Source organism: Rattus norvegicus, chromosome 15, assembly GCF_021556685.1.
Source record: "Rattus norvegicus strain SHRSP/BbbUtx chromosome 15, alternate assembly SHRSP_T2T, whole genome shotgun sequence".
NCBI lineage: Eukaryota > Metazoa > Chordata > Mammalia > Rodentia > Muridae > Rattus > Rattus norvegicus.
Genome location: NC_141548.1, coordinates 57,271,327 through 57,292,669, shown reverse-complemented (window position 1 = coordinate 57,292,669; position 21,343 = coordinate 57,271,327). Strand labels below are relative to the sequence as shown.

The 21,343-nt window shown below is 43.6% G+C and overlaps 1 protein-coding gene across 4 annotated transcripts; it reads left to right on the top strand.

Moving 5' to 3' along the window:
• The first annotated feature begins 98 nt into the window (after window positions 1–98).
• On the top strand, window positions 99–20,429 carry Gpalpp1 (GPALPP motifs containing 1). Of its 4 annotated transcripts, XR_015637951.1 has the most exons (9): window positions 99–305; window positions 1,588–1,720; window positions 2,892–2,996; window positions 6,207–6,312; window positions 8,599–8,730; window positions 9,182–9,346; window positions 12,485–12,583; window positions 17,373–18,279; window positions 19,923–20,429. XR_015637951.1 is itself a non-coding variant. In NM_001024875.1 (8 exon segments), coding segments are annotated over 8 exon segments (1,047 nt in total). In that variant the 5' UTR covers window positions 135–217; the 3' UTR covers window positions 17,592–17,698.
• The last annotated feature ends 914 nt before the right edge of the window (window positions 20,430–21,343 follow it).

Here is a 21,343-nt window from a genome sequence, read left to right as displayed (position 1 = left end):
AGCAAACAGCAAGCCCAAAGTGCAATTGTGGAACTAACATTAGACGTCACTTCCGTTACGACCGTCTGTCAACGAGCCAATCGCGGGCTTACGTCATCAGACGAAGCCGGAAAAGTTTCCGGCCCTGGCTGTAAATCCTAGTCTACGGTCCAGCAGGCTGTGTTTAAACTGCGCGTGCAAGTGGGCTTGGGCTTTGAGCGACTGTGCGTCGCAGCGAATGGCTAGGGACCTGATCGGGCCGGCACTGCCGCCTGGCTTCAAGGAGCGCGCAACAGTTGAGGACCAGGAGCGGGACCCGAGCCCCGGTAAGCAGCAGCGGGCGTCAGCACTCGCGGGAAGGACTGGCAACCACCGCGGTGTTGGCGCGGTCCACCCTGAGGAGCAAGCTAGGCACGCAGGAGTGTTTGGGACCTGATCATCATTAGTTTGGGACCTGATCATCATTAAAATGACACCAGTCCCAATTTGCTATTAATGCGAACAGGACTGTGCTAACTGATCAATCTTCGTCCGGTCGTCTGTTTAACCCTTCCATCAACTGTATAAGAAAAGATGATGGAGAGTGCGTGTGTTACAAACGATGACAGCGGGTGGAGAATTTGTACCTAAGACACACAGCTAGTCAGTGGTGAAGTCCAAATTACAACCTAGTGTCTCTATACCTTCGGATTTAGAAGTCTCTCGCTGAAGATCCTGTGCCTCCCTCTCCCCAGCCTGACTTCCTGGCCTCATTCTAGCATTCCATCTCACACACGCAGCCCAGTGCTCACACAGTCCAGTGCTTTGACGATAGGCTTTTTTGGGCTGCTCTGGTTGTACTTAAACACCTGACAACTCTAAAATATCCTTCAAATACCAGTTTAAGTGTTACCTTCCTGAGCATTGCCACCAACTGTATAAGAAAAGATGGATGGTGCATGTGTTACAAATGGTGACAGCTACTTTTAACTGTAGAGCTTTTCATAAGTGCCCTCAGGGTTCATCTTTGTAACATTCTTCGGGGTTTCCTTCTAGTGAGGACTCCTGGTCTAGACTTAAACTTTATCAGCCACATTTTACAGAGCAACAAAGTAACAGAGGCAAGCTAACTAACGGATGCAATCCATATAGTTAGTAAGTGGCAGAGTACAGATTCAAAGCCAAAGACTCCAACTCCAAAGCTTGGAGCCTTTCCTTCCTTTGGGTTAGACGTTCAGCCTCCAGCATCGGTGGAGAGTGCATAGCTTGTTCTCTCCTGCTGATTCTTCCTGTCTAGAATGTTCTTTTGGATTGTGACCACTGTTGTCTCATCACTTACATAGTGACCTTTCCTGGCCATTGTCTTCCAAATTTCCCCCCTCCACACAGACACATGTTTTTACTGTTTCAATATAAGTGCTTTGTCTGAGCCAACCATTTTAACATTTGTTTCTTTGTGGATATTTAGTCTGTCACACATCCACAGTGAGTGGATGGGTTGGTAGGTGGATAGATAGTTTGAAGATGTAAGTCCATAGTAAATGCTAGCCAACTGTGGCTATGAAAAGAACATTTCAGTCAGGAGTACTTGGTGAAAGGGCTGTAACACATCCATCCGAACTTGTACAGTTGCAGGGCCAGCTCTGCCTCCTAATTACAGAAGCTGCAGTTCAGATTCCTCAGACAGCGACGAGGACAGTAGTTCTTTATCTGAAGAAGGAAATCAAGAGTCTGAAGAAGATGATGCTGGTCCAACTGCAAAGTAAGTCATTGAATTATGCAGTGAACCAAACTTTACACTGTTGTTTTAAAAAGAAAACTCCCTGCTGTTGGAATTACCAAATGAAGATTCAGAAGCCAGACGCTGAAAGCCCACTAGCTCAGAGAGACAGAGGAAGCACCCAGCTGACCGTCCTCTTCTGCCAGAAGGAAAAGCTCCTTTTCTACACTGTCTTAAATACCCTTCAACTCAAAGGCTCTCCTTTCTGTTCTCTCACTTATCAGCTGGTTGCTTGCTCAGACTCTTGACCTAGGGTTGACTGTACTTTTAGCTCTTGGGTTAAAGGTCTGGGCTAACGCTGGACCACACTACACGTTCTTGTTTGCAGTGAACAAAAAGCTCTAGGCTCAAAGGCTGAGCCATAGCTGGATTCTTCCCGTTCACAATGTGACCAGATATCCTGCAATATCACACCTCGGACCAAATATCCTGCAACATCACACCTTGCATAAACTGGCTGGAACCACTGGCTACTAGAACACTGGTGTTCAGATTTGTACAGCACAGGGAAGATGTCATCTTAGATGGCATTTCACACAGTCTACATCTTCTATGAGGAAACTTATTCTAATTGGGCATGGTGGTGCCCACCTTTAATCCCAGCACTCCAGAGGCCGAGCCAGGTGGTCTGTGAGTTGAAGAGCAGACAATACATAGTGAGGCCTCCAAAAAAAAAGCAGTTTATTCTAGTAATGTGTGGCAATGGATATTCTGTTTAAATAAATTATTTCTTTCTCATCTAGTCTTCCCTGGGGCAGGCAGTTAAATTGAACCTCGTTTTTCAGAAGCTTATGAGGCAGTAAAGGAAACTCACAGTGTTTCTGAGAGGGAGAATAAAAGCTGGACTCGTGCATTTCACTAAGAAAGGGCAGAAAAGACTTGAGATTTCTCACTTAGTGGGATCTTGAATTCTCCACAAGAATGATAGATAAATAACTGAAGATAAATTCCTGGAAAAGATTAAGAACTGTTAGAGTGTGCTGACGTCTTATTTGTTTTTTTGTTTCTTGTGTGTGGGGAGCAGGGTTGATTTATTGTCTCAGTGTTTAGATATGTCTACTAAATCTTTTCTATCAAATTTTTTTTGTTTTTGCTTTTGTTTTTGTAAAAATTTAACGTATATTTACCTCACTTATGCTATTTTTGTTTTCAGAAAGCAGAGGCGAAATCAAGATAGAGACGACGATGATGACGATGATGGGTTTTTTGGACCAGCCCTTCCTCCTGGGTTTAAGAAGCAGGACGACTCTCCTCCAAGGTGATAAATTAGAATGTGTCAGCCTTTTTTTAAAGTTCATAATACTATACTGTTTTATACAGAGACTAGCCCACGAAAGCCATCCCTTTAGTTTCAGATGAGTTAAGTGTATAGCAAGTGAGACTAGAAAACTAAAACATCAGCTAGAAGGCGGACATCACATCCCACTCACTTCATCCTGCAGAGATGACTAAAGAGGTACAGGGAAAGCAATCAGCTAGAGCCCCTGGTGGACAAGAGAAAACAGGCAGGATGTCCCCTTGTGGGTGAGACTTAAATTAGCCATTCCCACAGCAAGGTAAACGGGCTGGGGACGACTTGCCTTACAGCTGTGTTCAGAACACGGTGTTGGTACCCAAGTGATTTACTCTCCTTCTGGACTCCAGGTCATGACTTTTGGGGAAGGACATGTTTTCTGTTCTCCTTTTCCTGTCTCACAGGGCCCAGGACCTCCTATCCCTGGACAAGGGGTCTTAGAGGACACGGTGAGACAAGCATGCTTGGTTCTGAAGTGGGACCATCTCCAAAACCACTTCAGGGAGTACACGATAGTTTTCTAGTATAGTACATGCCACACGCCTGCCTGTATGGAAGCGCACACAGAAGAGGTGGCTGTTTCTTTTTATATTCAGAGTTTAGGATCTCACATGCCGAGTCCTAATGTCCATATAACTCTGTCTCTTTAAGTGTAGCAGGATTACCAGTCTACTGCTGTTTGTTTTGTGTGTATACAGTTTTAACCGTGGTACAAATGATCCAGGTACACAGATGTGGCTCTCAAAGCCTAAAAGTTAGGATCTAGTTCTACCTTTCATACATAAGTTACTGGCTGCCCCCTGCAACGTAACATTCCTTCCAGAGGAACCCATTAGAGATGGGCAATCTCTCAGTTGAAAATCTGCAATCCAAAACGCCTCCAGACCCCAGACTGGGAGTGCAGCCAGCATGACACCACAAGTCCGCTATTTGGTATACACAGCCTTGTTTAGGGCTGTAACTATCACCTGCCTTTAGGCTGTGTGTAGAAGGTGTGTATGAAACACAAAGAAATTTTCATGGTTAAATTCAAGACCCTTCCCCGAGGGTCCCTCATTATGCGTATGTAAGTATCCAACATCTGAAGTTGGAAATGCTTGTGGGCTAAGCATTTTGGATAAGCTGTATTCAACTTTGCTTAATCTATGGCAGCTCCTTTCTTAAAAATCACCTTCGGGGGTCGGTCTGGCATTTCTTTACCTTATAGGTCTTTTGCTTATATATGATGGTTTCTGATCTTGTGTTTTCATTAAAATTCTGTGTGTGCCAATGTGTGGGTCTGCATCTGAATGTGTTGCTTGTGTTTTCTCTTTGGCTCCTTTTTCTGTTTGTTTGTTTTATCTTATTTTATTTTTAGGTGCCTGTTTTCTAATGAGAGGGAGAATGAAGAGTGTAGACTTGGATGGGTGGGGGGTTGAGGGGGATCTGAGAAGAGTTTGGGGAAAGGGAACTATAATCAGATATATTCTATGGAAAAAAAAGCTATTTTCAATTAAAAAAAAGCTGTGTGAAATAAATCGTAGCACATATGAAAGTAAAAAAAAGCGATATAACTATAGAATGCCATGTCTGTTTTATATTTACTATATATTTTTAATATTTTAAAATTTTTATTACATTTTATCTATTTATGGGGGCACACAAATGACATCACTGACCTGTGGAGGTCACAGAACAACCTGTGGGAGTCGCTTCTCTCCTTCTTCTCTGTGAGTCCCAGGGTTGAACTCAGGTCCTCAGCCTGGCAGCAAGAGCCCTCACCCTCTGCACCTTCTCACTGACCTAGGTATTTACCGTCTTCTAAGATTTTACAACGATTTTATCTCCACAATTCTAAAGTCATAAAATTGAACAATTAATGTCTGTGTGGCTCTGGCAAGCATTAGACTTAGTGGGGAAAAAAAAAAAACCCTCAAACATTTCCTTGTAGCTTTTAAATGACACCTAATTGGGTCTTTCTGATAATCTGAAGCTGTACCCGCTCATACACAAAACTATTCTATATTTGGTTCATGAACCAAAACAAGGTTATTAGGAGGTCAGAACCTCAATACTGTTTTATCTCTGCCAAGAAGCCCATCTGGGAGACTCCAAGCCAACATGTACTCCCCGGAAGTCCAGCCGAGGACTTCAGTGGCATCTGCACAGCTAACACTGACCAGCAAGCACCATAGGGAAAACTGGATAAAGGAACTGAAAGTATGAAATAAGAATAAAGTAGGTTTCCTTTCTAGCAAAGTCTCACTCAGGATTGGAGCCATTTTCTTTTGTGTTGATGATAGCCTTTGAGAATAGGGCAGTAGTGAAACTCAAAAAATCGTGAAACTTGACATCGAAAAGTCTGGAACTTAGACTCCAGCTCAGCCCCTCACTGCTTCTGTTGATCTTGCTACTAATTTTTCCCAACATGCCGTGGCTTACATGGACGAGGTTGTTTAAGGAACTAGATGGATACAACCGAGTGGAGTGTGATTGGCACAGTAGCTTCTCTTCTCTCTGTGGGGCACAGTGGGCCAGCTGCATTCTTCTGTTTCTGGGTCATCACTGGATATTAGCACGGACTGTGTGCAGGTCGTATTGTCCTGGCGTATTGCCACCGATCGCTGGCATCTATTGTATGTTCCTACTGTGGGCGTCCTTAGGAGAAAACACTTTCTACTTAGTAGTTCTGCCTGTATTTATAAGACCCAATGGGAGTTTTCAGTGGCTAGCAAATATCAAAACAGAGTGGAAGTCAAAGCACAAGGTGGAACATACTCCATGAGGACAGTCGCATCCAGAAGACTGAAAATGTATGCTTCAGTGTCTAGCTGATGACTCAGCAGATAAGGCACCTGTCCTACAGCCTGAGAACTTGAGTTTGGTCCCCAGTTCTACTGTACAAAGAACCCATTCCCTAAAATTGTCCTCTGACCTCCACATGCATTCTGTGACACACACATGCCCTTAGAGAAATAAAAATATTTTTCTAAAAACGAAGTAGAAAATAACAGGTGCAAAAATTGGGTTTTTAAACATCCAGTAGAGGATTATTAATACTAGTGAGAATAATGTTACAAAAATTCTTATTTTCCTCATTTGTTATTATCTGGCTTTCTTTTAACTATGAGCTTTTATTCTGAAAATAGCTTTTTAAAGTCAAGAGAGGATGATAATGGTGTATTTTATTTTCAGGCCTATAATAGGTCCTGCATTGCCACCTGGTTTCATTAAGTCTCCACAGAAAAATGACAAAGGCAGAGAGAATCCAGGGCAAGTGTCACCATTCTTCAACTCAGAGGTTTGGAATTTTTTTATTTAAAGATTAAAATGTATAACAGACTCAGAACTTGGATGATATCTGTAATCTTTTGGCTCACATGAGATAGGAAACTCCAATATGACTCTCTTAACACATCATCAGCTTTCTGTGAGACTAGAGCACCCAGAGATGAAGTAAAAGCTGTTCCTGTACCGGGTGAGTCTTAACAAAGCAAGGCAGTCAGGTGCTGTGGTTTGTGCTCCTTATCTTCCAAGGGTGGTATTTTCATCACTTTCCATTTCCTGACTTAAGAAGGTTCCCTCCAAGGTGGAAGGTTTTTACTTGGAAAGAAACTGCTATGCCTCAAAGATCCTCTGCCTAGGGAATGGTACCACCCATAGTGGGTGGCTCTTCCTGCTTCAACAAAGTATACATACCCCACCCACCCATTTACACATCCCACCTTTGTTGTTTTGAAGCAGGGATTCTTCATAGCCCTGGAGATACACCTGCCTCTGCCTCTCAAGTGTTGGGATTAAAGATATGTGCCATCATGCCTGGCCCCAAATGCTAATGTTTTTTAAAACTTTAAAAGTTTATCATAGGAATTAGAGAAATCATTCAGCAGTTAGGGCATTGGCAGAGAACTCAAGTTCAGTTCCTAGCACCTACACTGGGTATAACTCTACCTCTAGGGGATTCAGTGTCATCTTTTGACCTCCGTGTGTATCCATACATATATGGGTATACACACACAAAAACATAAGTAAAAGTACAGCTAAGAGGTTCATTATATGCTTTATATTTACATACTTTATGCCATGAAGGTTTCTATCTATGGAAAATTACAACACAGGATGTTTGTGGGCCAAAGAACTGGCAGTGTGTAAAGGCACCTGTTACACAAGCGTGGCAGCCTGAGTCCCATTCCTGAAATGCATGTGAAGATGGAAGGAGAGATATGCCTCCGTAGTGTGGTACACACACACACACACACACACACACACACACACGCGCGCGCACACACACGCACACACACTAACACCACATACACAGAGAACAGAAAACCCACCCAACAAAGACTAGACCTGATATGGACACCAAGAAATACCTCCAACATCGGAACTCCAGTCGCCTAGGTCCCAAAACATAAACAGCCAAGACACTGTGCCTCCCAGAAGCCAGTGACCCTGTTAAGTGGGCCCTGAGAAATGTAGCTCACATTTAAGGCAAAGTCCTAACAAACAATAGCAAGGACCTTATAGTCAAGGACCTTAAAGGGGGGGTGAATAAATCCCTCAACGAAGTCTGTGAAAATACAAACAGTTGAATGAAATGAAGAAAACAAAGAAATAGAATCACTAAAGAAAACCCAAACTGAAATGAAGCTGGAAATGAAACATTTAGCGAGTTAAACCACCTCAGAGTTAAGCCTCGCCATCAGAGTTCAGGACATGGAAAAGAGAATCTTGGGTGTGGAAGACAAGGTAGATGAAAGGGATAGATCAGTCAAAGAAATGTTGAATCTAAAACTCGGAGCTCAAGATGTATCCAGTTGACACAGTGCTATTTTATCTTTACAGTAAGTGAGCTATGCTGAGGACTGAACTGACGCCTCTGGGTCAGTGTTTTGGAGGCTGTTACTCAGTTCTTGTTTCACAAAAGCTGATAATACCATGATTCACTTGCCATATTCCAAAGAGCATTTTATGTACGGAGAATAAAAAAGGTTTTAAATGTGTCACTTCTGACCAATTGGCAAGAAATACCAGGAATGCTATGTGGAAAAGATTCTTAAGGCCAGGTCTTTGTCCATCAACCAGAGGGTTGAAAACCTGGAGGTGTGACTCCAGGGTAGCACCCTTGTCTAACACATACAGACACTGAGTTCCTATCCGCAACACCACACCACACCACACACACACACCACACACACACACACACACACACACACACACACACAAACCACATACACACACAAATATCACATACACACACACACCACATATACACAGGTGTGCACACAGACAGAGAACAGTAATGAATAGGAATGATAGAATAAGGTCTCTGATGACACAGGAAGAGACATGGGACAGACAGTCCATGTGCTATGGAGCTGTCATCGCCAATGAAGCTGAGGGAAGCTCATTGTTCAGTGATGACCAGCACTGTGGGTTTGATGGGCGTTTGGTTGTGCTTGGTGGTGGTTGTTTTGTCTTTGCCGTATTGCTTATGTGTAAGCCATTTGGCTAAGTTCCAGGTAGTTTAAGATCATTGTAGCCTACTGGTCTCTTCCTAGATTAAAAATACTGTCTTGTGTTAAAGGAAGCAGAGAGTGGTGAAGATGAGGATATTGTTGGACCGATGCCTGCGAAAGGACCAGTTGACTATAGTGTGACAGCAGAGTTTGAGAAAAGGGCCCAGAGAATGAAGGAGAAATTGACCAAAGGAGATGATGTAAGTTTTCAAAATTTTTTATTGATTTATTTTATGCACGAGTGTTTTTCCTGTATGCATACCAAGTGCATGCCAGTATATGAGGAGGTTAAAAGAGGGAATCAGACCGCCTGGAACTGGATCAATGGTTGTAAGCTACCATGTGGGTGCTAAGAACTGAATCATCATTTTTTGCAAGAATAGCAAGCGCTTTTAACCCCTGGGCCAACTCTCCATCCCTTAAGTAGTAGGGGAGAGAGAGAGAGAAGGAGAGAGAGAGAGAGAGGAGGGGGTTGTTTTGTTTTGTTTGTGTAGAGTTTTGGGTTTTGGTTTGAGACAAAGTCTGACTTTATAGTTGTGGCTAGTCTAGAACTCACCATATAGCCAACACTGTTCTTGAACCCAGAAATCTGCTAGCCTGTCTCCCCAGAGCCGGGACTCAAGGTTCGGACTACCTTACTTTCTCATTCAGGATTCACCTAAACCAGTTACAAGAGAGTCATGGATGACTGAGCTTCCACCTGAAATGAAAGACTTTGGTCTTGGGCCAAGAACCTTTAAGAGAAGAGCAGACGACAAATCAGGAGACCGATCTGTCTGGACCGACACCCCAGCTGACCGGGAGAGAAAAGCTAAGGTAACGGATGTTTTTGTTTTTCTTGATTTTTGTTCCTGTGTTCTGTCTAATTTGGCCTGAACTTGCAAAGACCCACTACGAGACTATTTAAGGGTACTGCTGGCGCAGGGTTTTGAGGGCAACACAACAGTCGTACATGACCCAAAGACTTGGGATGGAGGCTCTGTGTTCATTGTTTCACACAGGTGAAGATTGAAAACACAGGCACTGGTGGCATTGTGCAGTGTGGAAGCAAACTCTAGTCAGCAGAGTACAGAGCTGTGAGAAATTGAGGGAAAGTGTGAAACTAAGAGATATTACAACTCTTGAGAGTGGCAGGGGTTTCCAAGAACTCTCTTGTCTCAGGATTTTACAGTTCTGTAGCTAAGACTGGACAAGAGCGGAGTAATTACTCCGAGGTTAGTTCTCTGGGCTATCATAAAGTGAATGGATAGCCCACATGCTCTATGAATGCTGCATGGTCCAGCAAGACAGATGCACTGTGTATGTGCTGCCTACCTGGCTAGGAATGGCCAAAGCCTCCCCTGTCCCTCTCTGACCTAAGCTGTGTTAGCCATTGATTGCCCTTGGCCGTCAGCTGTTAGCCATGGCCCGCTCTTCCTCGCTTTGCAGGCGTGTCCGTGCTGTAATTGATCATTCCCAGTGCTGCCTGTTCTCAGAGCCACCCTGAAGTGCTGCTCAGAGTTCGGCTACTTCACATCTGAGCTCTTGTCTGTGGGCCGGGGGTCTAGGTGGACGTTTCTTGTTAGAAGCCATTCTTATTTCAGCCTGTACAAACATCTACAGGAAAAAGAACGCAGTTTTGATGGGGGACAGCCAGTCTGCTGACAGAGCCCTGCTTTCCCCTGTTTGTTCTGTCCTCATCCCTGCTGCCACCTCTGTTCCTCATCCTGTGCCCTTCCTCTCATTGTCACACTGGTATTTTGTTGAATCCTTAACTCTCCTGTTGTCACACCACTTGCCATCTTCACACTGGGTCCGTTCCCTCCCTTCCTGCCTATAGAGTACTAGCCCCTGCATTACTTCATTTTGAGATGATGCTCCTGAAAGCAAATAGGAAATGTCCTCTGTAGAAAGAAGGAAAGTCACCCTCCTTGTTTCCATCTTCCAATCTGCTGCCATTTTTAAACCTAAGGGAAGCTCCATGACTGGGCTCAGTGCCCTTATTTTATGGACATGAAGCCACCCTTCATAGCTTGTCACGGAGCTAGTAAGTGACCACCGAAATAATTTCATTTTTAAGTCTCTAACTTCAAATTTATATCCCTTTATACTGTACATGAAGTGATATTCTTAAATTTCTTGTAAAGTAACCCAATCTTGCAGACTAACCTAGCAAGTGAAATGATAGTCACTGGAGATCTCTCAGTGACTACATCGGCCCCATAAGCTCCGTTACTGCCAGTGTAGCCAAAAAGCACCTCCACTGCCATATCAAATAAATTACCCAAATATAAAAGCCTGTATATATAAAGTAGTATCTAAGTCATTACATTTTTGTTTATTAAGAAGCACTCTGTTGGGTGTTAGGGTCTAAACCAAGGTCCCCAGCGGTACTCATCTAAATGTTTTAATTACTATCCAGTGTTCCACGTAAGTCTTAGATGTTTGTCACCTGGGATGATAGCTTTGTTGGTTCTGATCTAGACAGGTCTACATTTGACTTTGTCTATCTTGTTCACCATCTCCTGCATCTAAGGATTTCTGTTTGCCACAGGTAGCTTGAGTTGAATTCTTGTGTTTGGTTGCAAGTGATAGAAAGAAAAAGAGAAGATGGAAGTCGCCTGTGGAGCTTTATTCTGTGAAGAGTTGCTTATGAGTTAGAAGTGCTGAGGTCGCGGGCATTGGCATGGCCTAGTGGGTACAGGAGCTTTCTCCCAGGCAGGATGGCCTAAGCTCGATCCCCAGGACCCCAGGTGGAGACACAGAAATGGCTCTCCTAGGTTGTCCCCTGACTTCCACATGCCTTCCATGGCATGCATCCCCTGGCCTGAATTAAAATGTAGGAGACATTTATTTGAAAAGGTGGTAAGGTGTGGGTGTTGTGTTGCATTCTCCACGCTCTAACATACTGATGTACACTTTGCAATATCATACCTACTCCTTGGTCCCAAATATTAAAAGAAATTTGAGTATAGTAACAGGTGAGGCAATGCAGTTTGCATAGGAGAAGAAAAAAAAAACAGCAGGTGATGTCAAATCTAGGTAATCCCAAGGCTAGTGGTTCTGAGTGCCTGTTTTGTTGAGGCAAGGTTTTACTGTGGCTCAGGCTAGTCTCTCAGTCAGCAGTCTTCCTGCCTGAGTTTCCTAGCACTCGGATTAAGAGCTGCCCACTGCTCTTAACTGATTATTTTTAAAGTTTTTATTTTTTTCTAATGTGTACAAGTATTTTGTCTGCTTGTGTGTCTGTGCACTGTATGCATGCGTGATGCTCACAGAGGCCAGAAGAGGTCGTTAGATCCCTGAGACTGGAGTTGCAGACAGTTGTGAGCCTCCATTAGGATGCTGGGAGTTACATGAGGTTTTCATAAGCAAAAACCAACTTTGAACTATAACTTGAGGATGGTGTCCAGCCATGTTGTGGAGCGCCCTCTTCTGGCATTTGTGCAGAATCACTGTAACCTTTTACAGGGCACTGAGTGCGTGCCTGCCTGTGTTTGCAGGTGGGGTATCTCTTTTCTTTCTGCTGTTCCAGTTTGTAAGCAGGTTTCTTGGGTTTTCTACAGACACTCAAACCATCCCTGAATGGCGATACTGTTCTCTTTTTCTTTTCTTTTTCCCTCCTTTTTTGTCAGGATGTATATACCTTTCATTTTTTCCTTTTACTGTTTTTTAAAACAGCAGTGGGAGATTTCTTGTGTGCAGTTTTCCTAGATTTTGTCATTGTTAGTCCAGCCTCATCCCGAGTCTCTCCCAGCAGGGTAATGGTTTGCTTTGGATCTTACCGTTCCCTTTCTCAGAACATCACAGGCTCCTGCACTGACTGACTCCTTCTCACGTATATATGTAGCTATTTCTGACGTTGAGGAATTCAACTGGCCTGGCTTTAGTTCAGTTTCTCATCATTTAATCTAATTAACATTAATAGTATTTCTTTTTAATTCTATTTTAAGTGATGTTATTATGCTCATTCTTCAGGAAATACAAGAAGCAAGGAAGTCATTGAGCAAGAAAGACGAAGAGAACATGTTGTCAGGAAGGGATAAAAGGCTGGCTGAGCAAGTCTCCTCATACAATGTAAGTACGAAAACAGCGTACACGAAGATTAAACAGCCTCTCCTTCCCTTCTCTGCTTCCACCATTCCATTTCCTTTGTTTAGTGCTGGAATTTTACTACGTAGCCCATGCTCGTGCTCCAGAGCTTGCTGGTCTCATATTTTTCTGTTTTCATTCTGTTGTTTTTATTTTGTTTTTTTCTCTCTGTCTTGTCTCTGTCGTCACCCCCCCCCCCCCCCCCCCCCCCCCGCGCGCGCGTGCTCTCTCGCGCTCTCTCTCTCTCTCTTGTTATTTAAAATCAACTTCATTGGATTAAACGAAAAGAATGAAGATGGCAGTAACAACATCTCACCTCTGAGCATCGTGATGTGGGGCAGCGCTCTTATCTTTAAAATTCAGGAAGGAAACAACTAGGTTCCAAACAGTAGGCAAGTGCCGTCCCCCCTAAAAAAAGGCCATGTTTTCACATTCATCTTCAGCATCCTCATTAAGTGCACAATCTTCTTACCTAAATAAGGTGGTGCACGAACACCTCACCGCTGACATCACAGGACAGCTGCCTGTAAAACTAAACTTCTAACTCAGGGCTCCAGCTTCACCTTCCCACAGGTCGTCATCCTTATCGTGGAGGGCAGTTGTTTATGCAACCTCTAAATCATGCTGAATCGTACTGTGCTGCCAAAGCTGGGTCCACACTCACCTCAGGGGCACCAACAGGCATGCAGCAAACTCCAAGTTAGGAGCTCCAGTGAGCTTTCAGGCAAGTCAGTGAAAGGCTTCAGTTTGTGGCTGCTTTTGGCAGAAATGTCATAGTACTCAAGATTTTTCTTTCAGTGGAAGACAATAGATTTTGCCTTCACTTTCTTGTATTGACATGCGCTTTATTTCCATGCAATACAATGGAGATGTTTTCACACACACACACACACACACACACACACACACACACACACACACAAGTCTTCCAGGTCTCTATGCCAGTTAGGTGCCAGTTAGGTACACTGGGCTTGGTTGTAGTAGCCATCGCATAGGCCCGCAAACTTCTGGCCAGCTGTGTCCTACACCTTGAACTTGATGGGCCTTCTGTTGGTATAGAACAGAAATGGTACACCTCCCCCAACCCCGGAGTGTCTGCATCTGGAACCCACCCTCCAGTGGAGCTTCTTCCCAGTACCACTCAGGATAAGCTTGAGCCCAGCAGGATAAGCTTGAACCAGACCCGCAGCTCTCCCTGCATGGGCAACATAGTGACCCAGTTCTCTCTCTCTTTACAACCACCTTTTACTTCAGACGTATCTGTCTCCATCCTGAAAATACTTGACTCTGTTATCTGTGAGCATTTGGGTAAGACCCTTTCATATATTTGATTTCTTCAACTTTTCTTACCTACCAAATCTTGTATCAAAAGTTTAATTCCTCTTGGGTATGGTAGCACATGCATTTAATCTCAGCATTCAGGAGGCAGAGACAGGAGCATCTCTGTGAGTTCAAGACCAGCCTGGTCTACAGACTGAGTTCCAGGTCAACCAAAGCTTCATAGTAAAATCTTGCCTCAAACAAAACAAACACAAAGCGAAGGGGCACTTAATCAGAAATCCAGAGCCCTGTTCACTCAGAGAGATCCTTAGTGCATAACTTCTAAAATTATATGCAAATTTGGTGGGAAGATTTATATATTGGAGAAAAAACTTTAAAATATAATTGAATCTAAATTTATAAACTAAGATCCCTATTAATTTATCATTTTTCATTTTTTGTTATATTCTTTCTTTCAAAAACTGGGGAGTAGTCTAGCTCAAAGAACAGGTGTTAATTACTGAACCCACTGGCCCTCAAAAGGCTTTAGGTATTTAGGAAAAGTACCTTTGTTCTGGGTGTTTGAATTAATGAAAATTGTGTAAAAACTGATTTTTTGATCATGTGTTATCTGGAACCAGTTTACTGATTACAGTAAAACACACATGAAATGTTTTTGAAAAACTAAAACATTTGTGTGAGCCAATAGGCTCAGGAGTCAAGTCCCAGCATGGCTGAAAGAGTCATAGTCATTTAGACCACATTGTCTGGATTCAGAATAACCTAAGAGACACACATAACTGGGGAGCATAAAAATCCAAAGGGAATGAAATGGAAGTCAGCATATGTAGACCTGGAAAAGAACATAACTTTTTGAAACATGTGGGACACACGTTTATAACCAGAATGGGTTATCTTAGGAAGAATGGCTAAAAATTCATTGGCTGGATCCTTTTCAAACCAACACTCTTGTAAAACCAGACACATGCAGTGTGATACTGGAAACATGGCTCCCGAAAAATAGAACACTGGTTTGCAGTAGCCTCAAGTAGACACAGACATATGAGCAGAAGGGGATTCATAGTAGCTATCACTGTAGCAGCCTGGGTGTCTATCAGCGAGGAAGAAAAGCCAGTGACATAAAGTGAGATACTCATCATGAAGTGTTAGGTTGCAAGTGACTGCACCAGTGCAGGTGAGCCGGAGTCATCACCCAGCCAGGAGCACTCATCCCTGGGCGGCTGGCGTGCCGTGTGCGGAGTGATGTTCTGTCCAGCAGTGGCTGTTGGGACAGGGGGATTTATTGAGTAACAGTCAGAACTCACTGGAGTAATACAGAATGGCCAAGATCCTCATGGGGGTTGAATTAGAACACATTAGTGAGTTTATGCCTAATATTCATGCATTCAATTTCCCTGTTAGGAAGAAGTAGAAATCAATGTTATTTAGGGAGCATATAATGATTCTGCAGTTTACTTTTAAATAAATCCAAGAAATGGAATTCTAATCTTGTATGAAATTCTCATCACCATGACATTTACTATTCAAAGTAGTGATGTGGTCTTACCGTGAAGCTGCTGTATAGCCCTCTCCTTGGATGAGTTGGACACTCTCGAAAGTGGTACCATAAAAATAAAAACCAGTCAACGAGAAACTAAGCATGAGTGTTCAGAAGCTGTGCTGAGCCATCCTAGGGCCAGTGAGACAGCTCAGTGGATCAAGACGCCCGCCACCAAGCCTCCAAGCCTGGGGACCTGAGTTCAATCCCTGGGATCCGTATGGTAGGCAGAGAGGATCAGTTGCCACTAGTTGTTCTCTGACCTCCACACACAACCCCACAACCCGGCCACACACAAAAAATAAAGAATGTGAAAGCCATTATATTCAAGGTAAATTGCTCTCAATTTCATACATTTTTAGAAAATACACTGTTTTGGTTTTGGTGCTAGGAATTGAACAGTCATTCTACCACTAAGCTACACCCTCTACTCCACAGACAGTCGTGGTTTTGTTTTTTCCTAGGCAGAGGCTCACTACTGAGTGGATTTCAGGCTGACCCAGAACTCACTACGTAGTCCAGGCTGACCTCAACCTCTGGATCCTCCCACCTCTGCTCGGACTGCAGGTTCATCTCTAACACCCAACCCTACCACATCACTCACCGTTCGCTTGCTCTGTTCACTGGGCTGTCTTTACTACTTTGTTTTCATGGGTATTCTTTGACATAGTCAGGGCCTTAACAGTTACAGTTTAAACAAAATATGTTTTTTCTGCCATTCCCCCTCTTTTTGTATATCTGAATTTAAAGCATTCCAGCAAAAGCACTACGCTCTTTTAGGAAATATGTGTAATAGGACCCAGTATTTTATATCTGTCTTTAAAAAGAATTAAAAGAACTATGTTTGAGAATTAGAAAAAGAGCCAGGTGTGATGGAGTACACCTGTAATGCTAGCATTTGAGCAGGGGAAGCAGGAGGGTCAGGAATTGAAGGCCAGCCTGGGATACCTGAGACCCGTCTCTTCATAGCCTTAAGGGAAAGTCACCTTTACAGATGCTTTGTGTTTTAAGAAAGACTGAATGAGGGGCTGGAGAGCTGGCTCAGCAGTTAAGAAAGCTTACCGATCTTGCAGAGAGCCTGAGTTCAGTTTTCAGCACCCCCATGATGTCTCACAACCGCCTACAACTCTAGTTCCAGGAACTCCAATCCCTTTTAGGCCTCTGTGGACTCTTGCATACATGTGGTGCACAGAAACTCATGTAGGATCACACATATACACGTTTATTAATCTTTGAAAAGAGACTAAATGGCCGCCATTGTGAATAACCTTGAAATGACTCCCACACCCCTGCCCTTCTGTCCCAGGCCTGTCTCCTAAGAGGTCTGCAGCAAATCCCTAAACTTAGTAAACCAATTGCTTAGCTAGCACAGACCCTGTCTAAGAATGCTGTCAAGATAGACCTGAAAGTGTGAGCATCAGCACGAGCTGGGGGTGGGGGGGGAATGGGAAGGGAGGATGGAAACAGTACAAGTAGAGTAGTGGGTGAAACCCCTTCAGCTCTGGTCACGCACCTTCTGCGCAGGCCTAGAATTAGGCATGTTTGTGATCTGTATTTTCATAGCTCCCTTCTGGTTTGGCTCCCACCTGTCAGTGCCTTCACCTCATTCTCCATGAACTTCAGGAACCAGGTCGTCCCTGCCAAGGGGATAAGAGTGTTCATTCTTTCACGCCCTTGTTCTTGGTTTATACTCCTGTTAGACTTAAGTAACTGTAATGACCGTTCTGCCTTTTTTTTCTGACTCTTCTGCTACATGTGACTGGTAGATGTCTTCTTTCCATCTGAATCCTATTTGCCACAGTGTACATTTTCTCCATAGATGCTGTCTTGGATCCAGAAAACCCCATCAGGGTTGGCAAACATCTCTTATTCGCATGCACTGGTCTCCTCTGCATCCTGGTTGTAGACTATAACGTGCATGAGCTAAGGTTTTTACTTCTGTTCTCCCTTCCCCAGGAATCAAAAAGGTCAGAATCCCTCATGGACATTCATCATAAGAGGTTAAAGACTAAGGCTGCCGAAGATAAGAACAGGCACCAGGAGAGAACCCCTTTCGATCGTGATAAAGATCTCAAGGTTAACCGGTTTGATGAGGCACAGAAAAAAGCCCTTATAAAGAAATCCAGAGAACTGAACACCCGGTTTTCACATGGCAAAGGCAACATGTTTTTATAAGTAAGTGTACTTCAGTGAGGTACACGCATACTGATCAGCCTGAAGCCCTCAGAATATGCCTTTGTCCATAGTAATTATGTGCACAAATACATTTCCTTTTGTATAAAGTAGATTCAGGGTCTACATTTTTATAAATTGTGACTTTTGAAAAGTTGGGGAAGGGGAGATTGGGGAAAAAATGCTTTGACTTCACAGTAGCCCGGCAAGACATTTCTACTGGAAAGGGTTCCAGTGAAGAGAAAGGACTTGTCACAGTGTGGTGTGCAGCTTGAGGAGTCGTGTGCTCCATTAGAGAGAAAGGAAAGGGTGTGTGTGTGTGTGTGTGTGTGTGTGTGTGTGTGTGTGTGTGTGTGAGAGAGAGAGAGAGAGAGAGAGAGAGAGAGAGAGAGAGAGAGAGAGGCTCACAGAGATCCTCCTGCCTCTGTCCCCAAGTGCAGGGATTAGAGGTGAGAACCACCATGCTGTTCTTTGAACATTACCGTTAGAACGGATGCATTCTTCAGAAGGCCTCTAAGTGCAGTGACACTGGTCGGCCATAGATCTGTAGTCCCAACATGCATCTGAAGAGAGACTGTGGTGTTGGGTAAGGAATTGCTTCTTAAGCTCCTATTGATCTGTAGTATTATGACATGGATATCAATATTCAGATGTGATTTTAAAGGAAATATAGACTTTAAATTGTTTCCCAGCTTACTACACTGTTACATCAGAGGAATTTCCCTGTGTGATGTTTGTCTGTCCACCATTATTTGTTAGAGAATGATCTTGAAAAACATAAATTTGCCCTGGTCTGTGTCTCCTTTAAGGTAATATGGAGACAATCAGTGTTTCTTATATAGAATAGGATATTTTGGGTGTTCTTGGCTTTTCTTCATATAATTATTTTAAGAGTCCATCCCCCACAACACTACAGCCCCTAAACTTTTATGGTGTTTTACAAGTTCCTTCTTAGTTCTGGGTGGGGTTGTACACTGAGTCTCTACCAAAGCCTGGGCCTTTTTTTTTTTTTTTTTTTTCAAATATATTTAACCTACCGTATAATCATTGTGTCAGGCTGTCTTAGTTAGAGTTTTACTGCTGTGAACAGACACCATGACCAAGGCAACTCTTATGAGGACAGCATTTAATTGGGGCTGGCTTACAGGTTCAGAGGTTCAGTCCATTTTCTTTTTTTTTTTTTTTCTTTTTTCTTTTTTCTTTTTTTTTTTTTTTTCTTTTTTTCGGAGCTGGGGACCGAACCCAGGGCCTTGCGCTTGCTAGGCAAGCGCTCTACCACTGAGCTAAATCCCCAACCCGGTTCAGTCCATTTTCATCAAGGCAGGAACATGGCAACATCCAGGCAGGCATGGTACAGGAGGAGCTGAGTAATACATCTTCATCTGAAGGCTGCTAGCAGATACTGGCTTCCAGGCAGCTAGGATGAGGGTCTCAAAGCCCATGCCCACAGTGACACACCTACTCCAACAGGGCCACATCCCGTAGTATCGCCCCTCCGTGGGTCAGGCATATACGGACCATCACAGAGGCCCTTGCACATCCATGAGTTTCAAGTTTCTTTGTCTTCCAACTGGACCTGTGAAAGCAAGCCTGCTGGGATACAGAGCGTGGAGCACTTGCCCTTCCTGCCGTTGTATCTCTTCGCCTGGGACTATTTATTTAGTGTCTATCAAGTTGTTAGTGTTTTTATTGGTTTTAAGATAAACAAGCTGTTTGATTAGCTCAGCTTAAGAAAATATTCTTGTGATTTCAATAGTAAGTATTTGTCAGGAGGCAATCTGAAGGATGTCATTCTCATCTATTGTCATCCGTGTGAAGTCTAGGACTCTGTCTGCATGGTCTCACCAAAGCTGTCTGCATCTCTGAACTTCACATGGGGTCATCTGATTCATATATGTGTATAGCACTTTGTTCTGGTGTACTGGAATGTTAATTCTGAATGACTTTTTAAATAACTGAATGGTCCCTGGCAATGGGGAATCTGTACTCAGAACCAGCCAGTGGGAGTATTACATGCTCCAGTGCTGTGCGCACTGCCTCTTGAGCTGTTAAGCAGACACTCCTACGTCGGGAGAGGGGCGCTAAGTGCGAATTCTGTGTGCTTCGTGCAAGTTTGCTGGTTCTACTGACTCTGCACTCTAGTTTTCATGAAGCATAGGGGTTTAATGGGAAAATGTTTTGATTCCCAATCCATGTGAACTTTATAAAAATTGGGCAAACTGTTCAAATTACAATATAAAGTATTTCTTAATAGTGTCACACTTGGGGCTGGGGATTTAGCTCAGTGGTAGAGCGCTTACCTAGGAAGCGCAAGGCCCTGGGTTTGGTCCCCAGCTCCGAAAAAAAGAACCAAAAAAAAAAAAAAATAGTGTCACACTTTTTGTACTTGTATAAACAACCTATTGAAGGACTACTGCTTCTTAAAACCTGAGTTATTTTCAGTAAATTGAAGAGGCTTCTTGTCCACGTAGATTTGGACAGACCTTCCCTTTGACTAAAGTGAGTGGGTTTCTGCATATAAAACTTTATGAGTATTAATTCTGACAAGGCATGGTGATGAACACATTTAATCCCAGAACTTGGGAGGCAGAGGCAGGCAGTTCTCTGAGCTCAAGGCTAGCCTGGTCTACAGACAGCCACGGCTATGTAGAGAGACCCTGTCTAAAAAATCCAAGAAAAAGGGGTATTTATTCTGTCCTTTTCATTTTGCGATTTTTCCCTCCAATGAAAGGAAAATGGTTTTTTGTTTTTGTTTTTTAGCAATGAGAAAAACTAACATATTTTGTGAAAATTGGTACTTTTTAAAATTAAAATACTAAGAAATAAATCTTTTTAAAGAGATGATAGTCTGCAGAGATGGTTCCTACATTAAGAGCGTGTACAGTTCTTCAGGTCACCTGATGAGGTTCCCAGCACTCACCCTGGGGCCCACAGTCCCTGCACTACAGCTCCCAGGGACCTGGCCCCTCTTGCCTCCATGGCCATCTGTGCCCGTGTACAAAGTGCACACTCAGACCTTAAAGTGCACACATGTGACCTTAAAAATGATCTTAAAAGTAAAAATAGCATTTCTGAGCACTCAGTGGCCTTGCTTTCTCAGTGGAAGGGGATAGGAATATCTATAATATGCCGTTTCCTGTGACCTCAGATAAAGGACAGCCCACCAGATGTATTCCTCAATGGCACCTTGGAGCCAGTGCTCTTTTCTGTCACCCAGATGGCAGTTGCAGTAAAGTATGAGCTGTCTCCAGGGGGGTTAGCCACAGGGAGACACAAATTCCAATTAATATCAACCATAAAAAATGGTAGCTCTGTGTGCATCAAAAAAAGATGTTCGGGGCTGGGGATTTAGCTCAGTGGTAGAGCGCTTATCTAGGAAGCGCAAGGCCCGGGGTTCGGTCCCCAGCTCCGGAAAAAAAGAACCAAAAAAAAAAAAAAAAAAAAAAGATGTTCGTCATGTCAGCCTGTCTTCCAAGCAGCAGAAGGCCTACCGAGTCCACTGCCCTGACAGTCAGCATTTTCTAATAAAAGCAGTCCTACACTTCCTGGCCACATTTTCTGGGTCTCAGAGAGATGAAGAAGAGTAGCACCAGGTGAAACCCTGGTGTCTCACCGCTGACGTTCCCCAGACGGCCTTGTCCAGGGCTGACCGCTCAGTCTCACACGGTACCCACACTGCTGGTGAGCAGACGGGTGGTTTTAGTAGTAGGGAGGTGAGGGACTAAAACAGAGGGCTTGGCCAACCCGGATAAGAC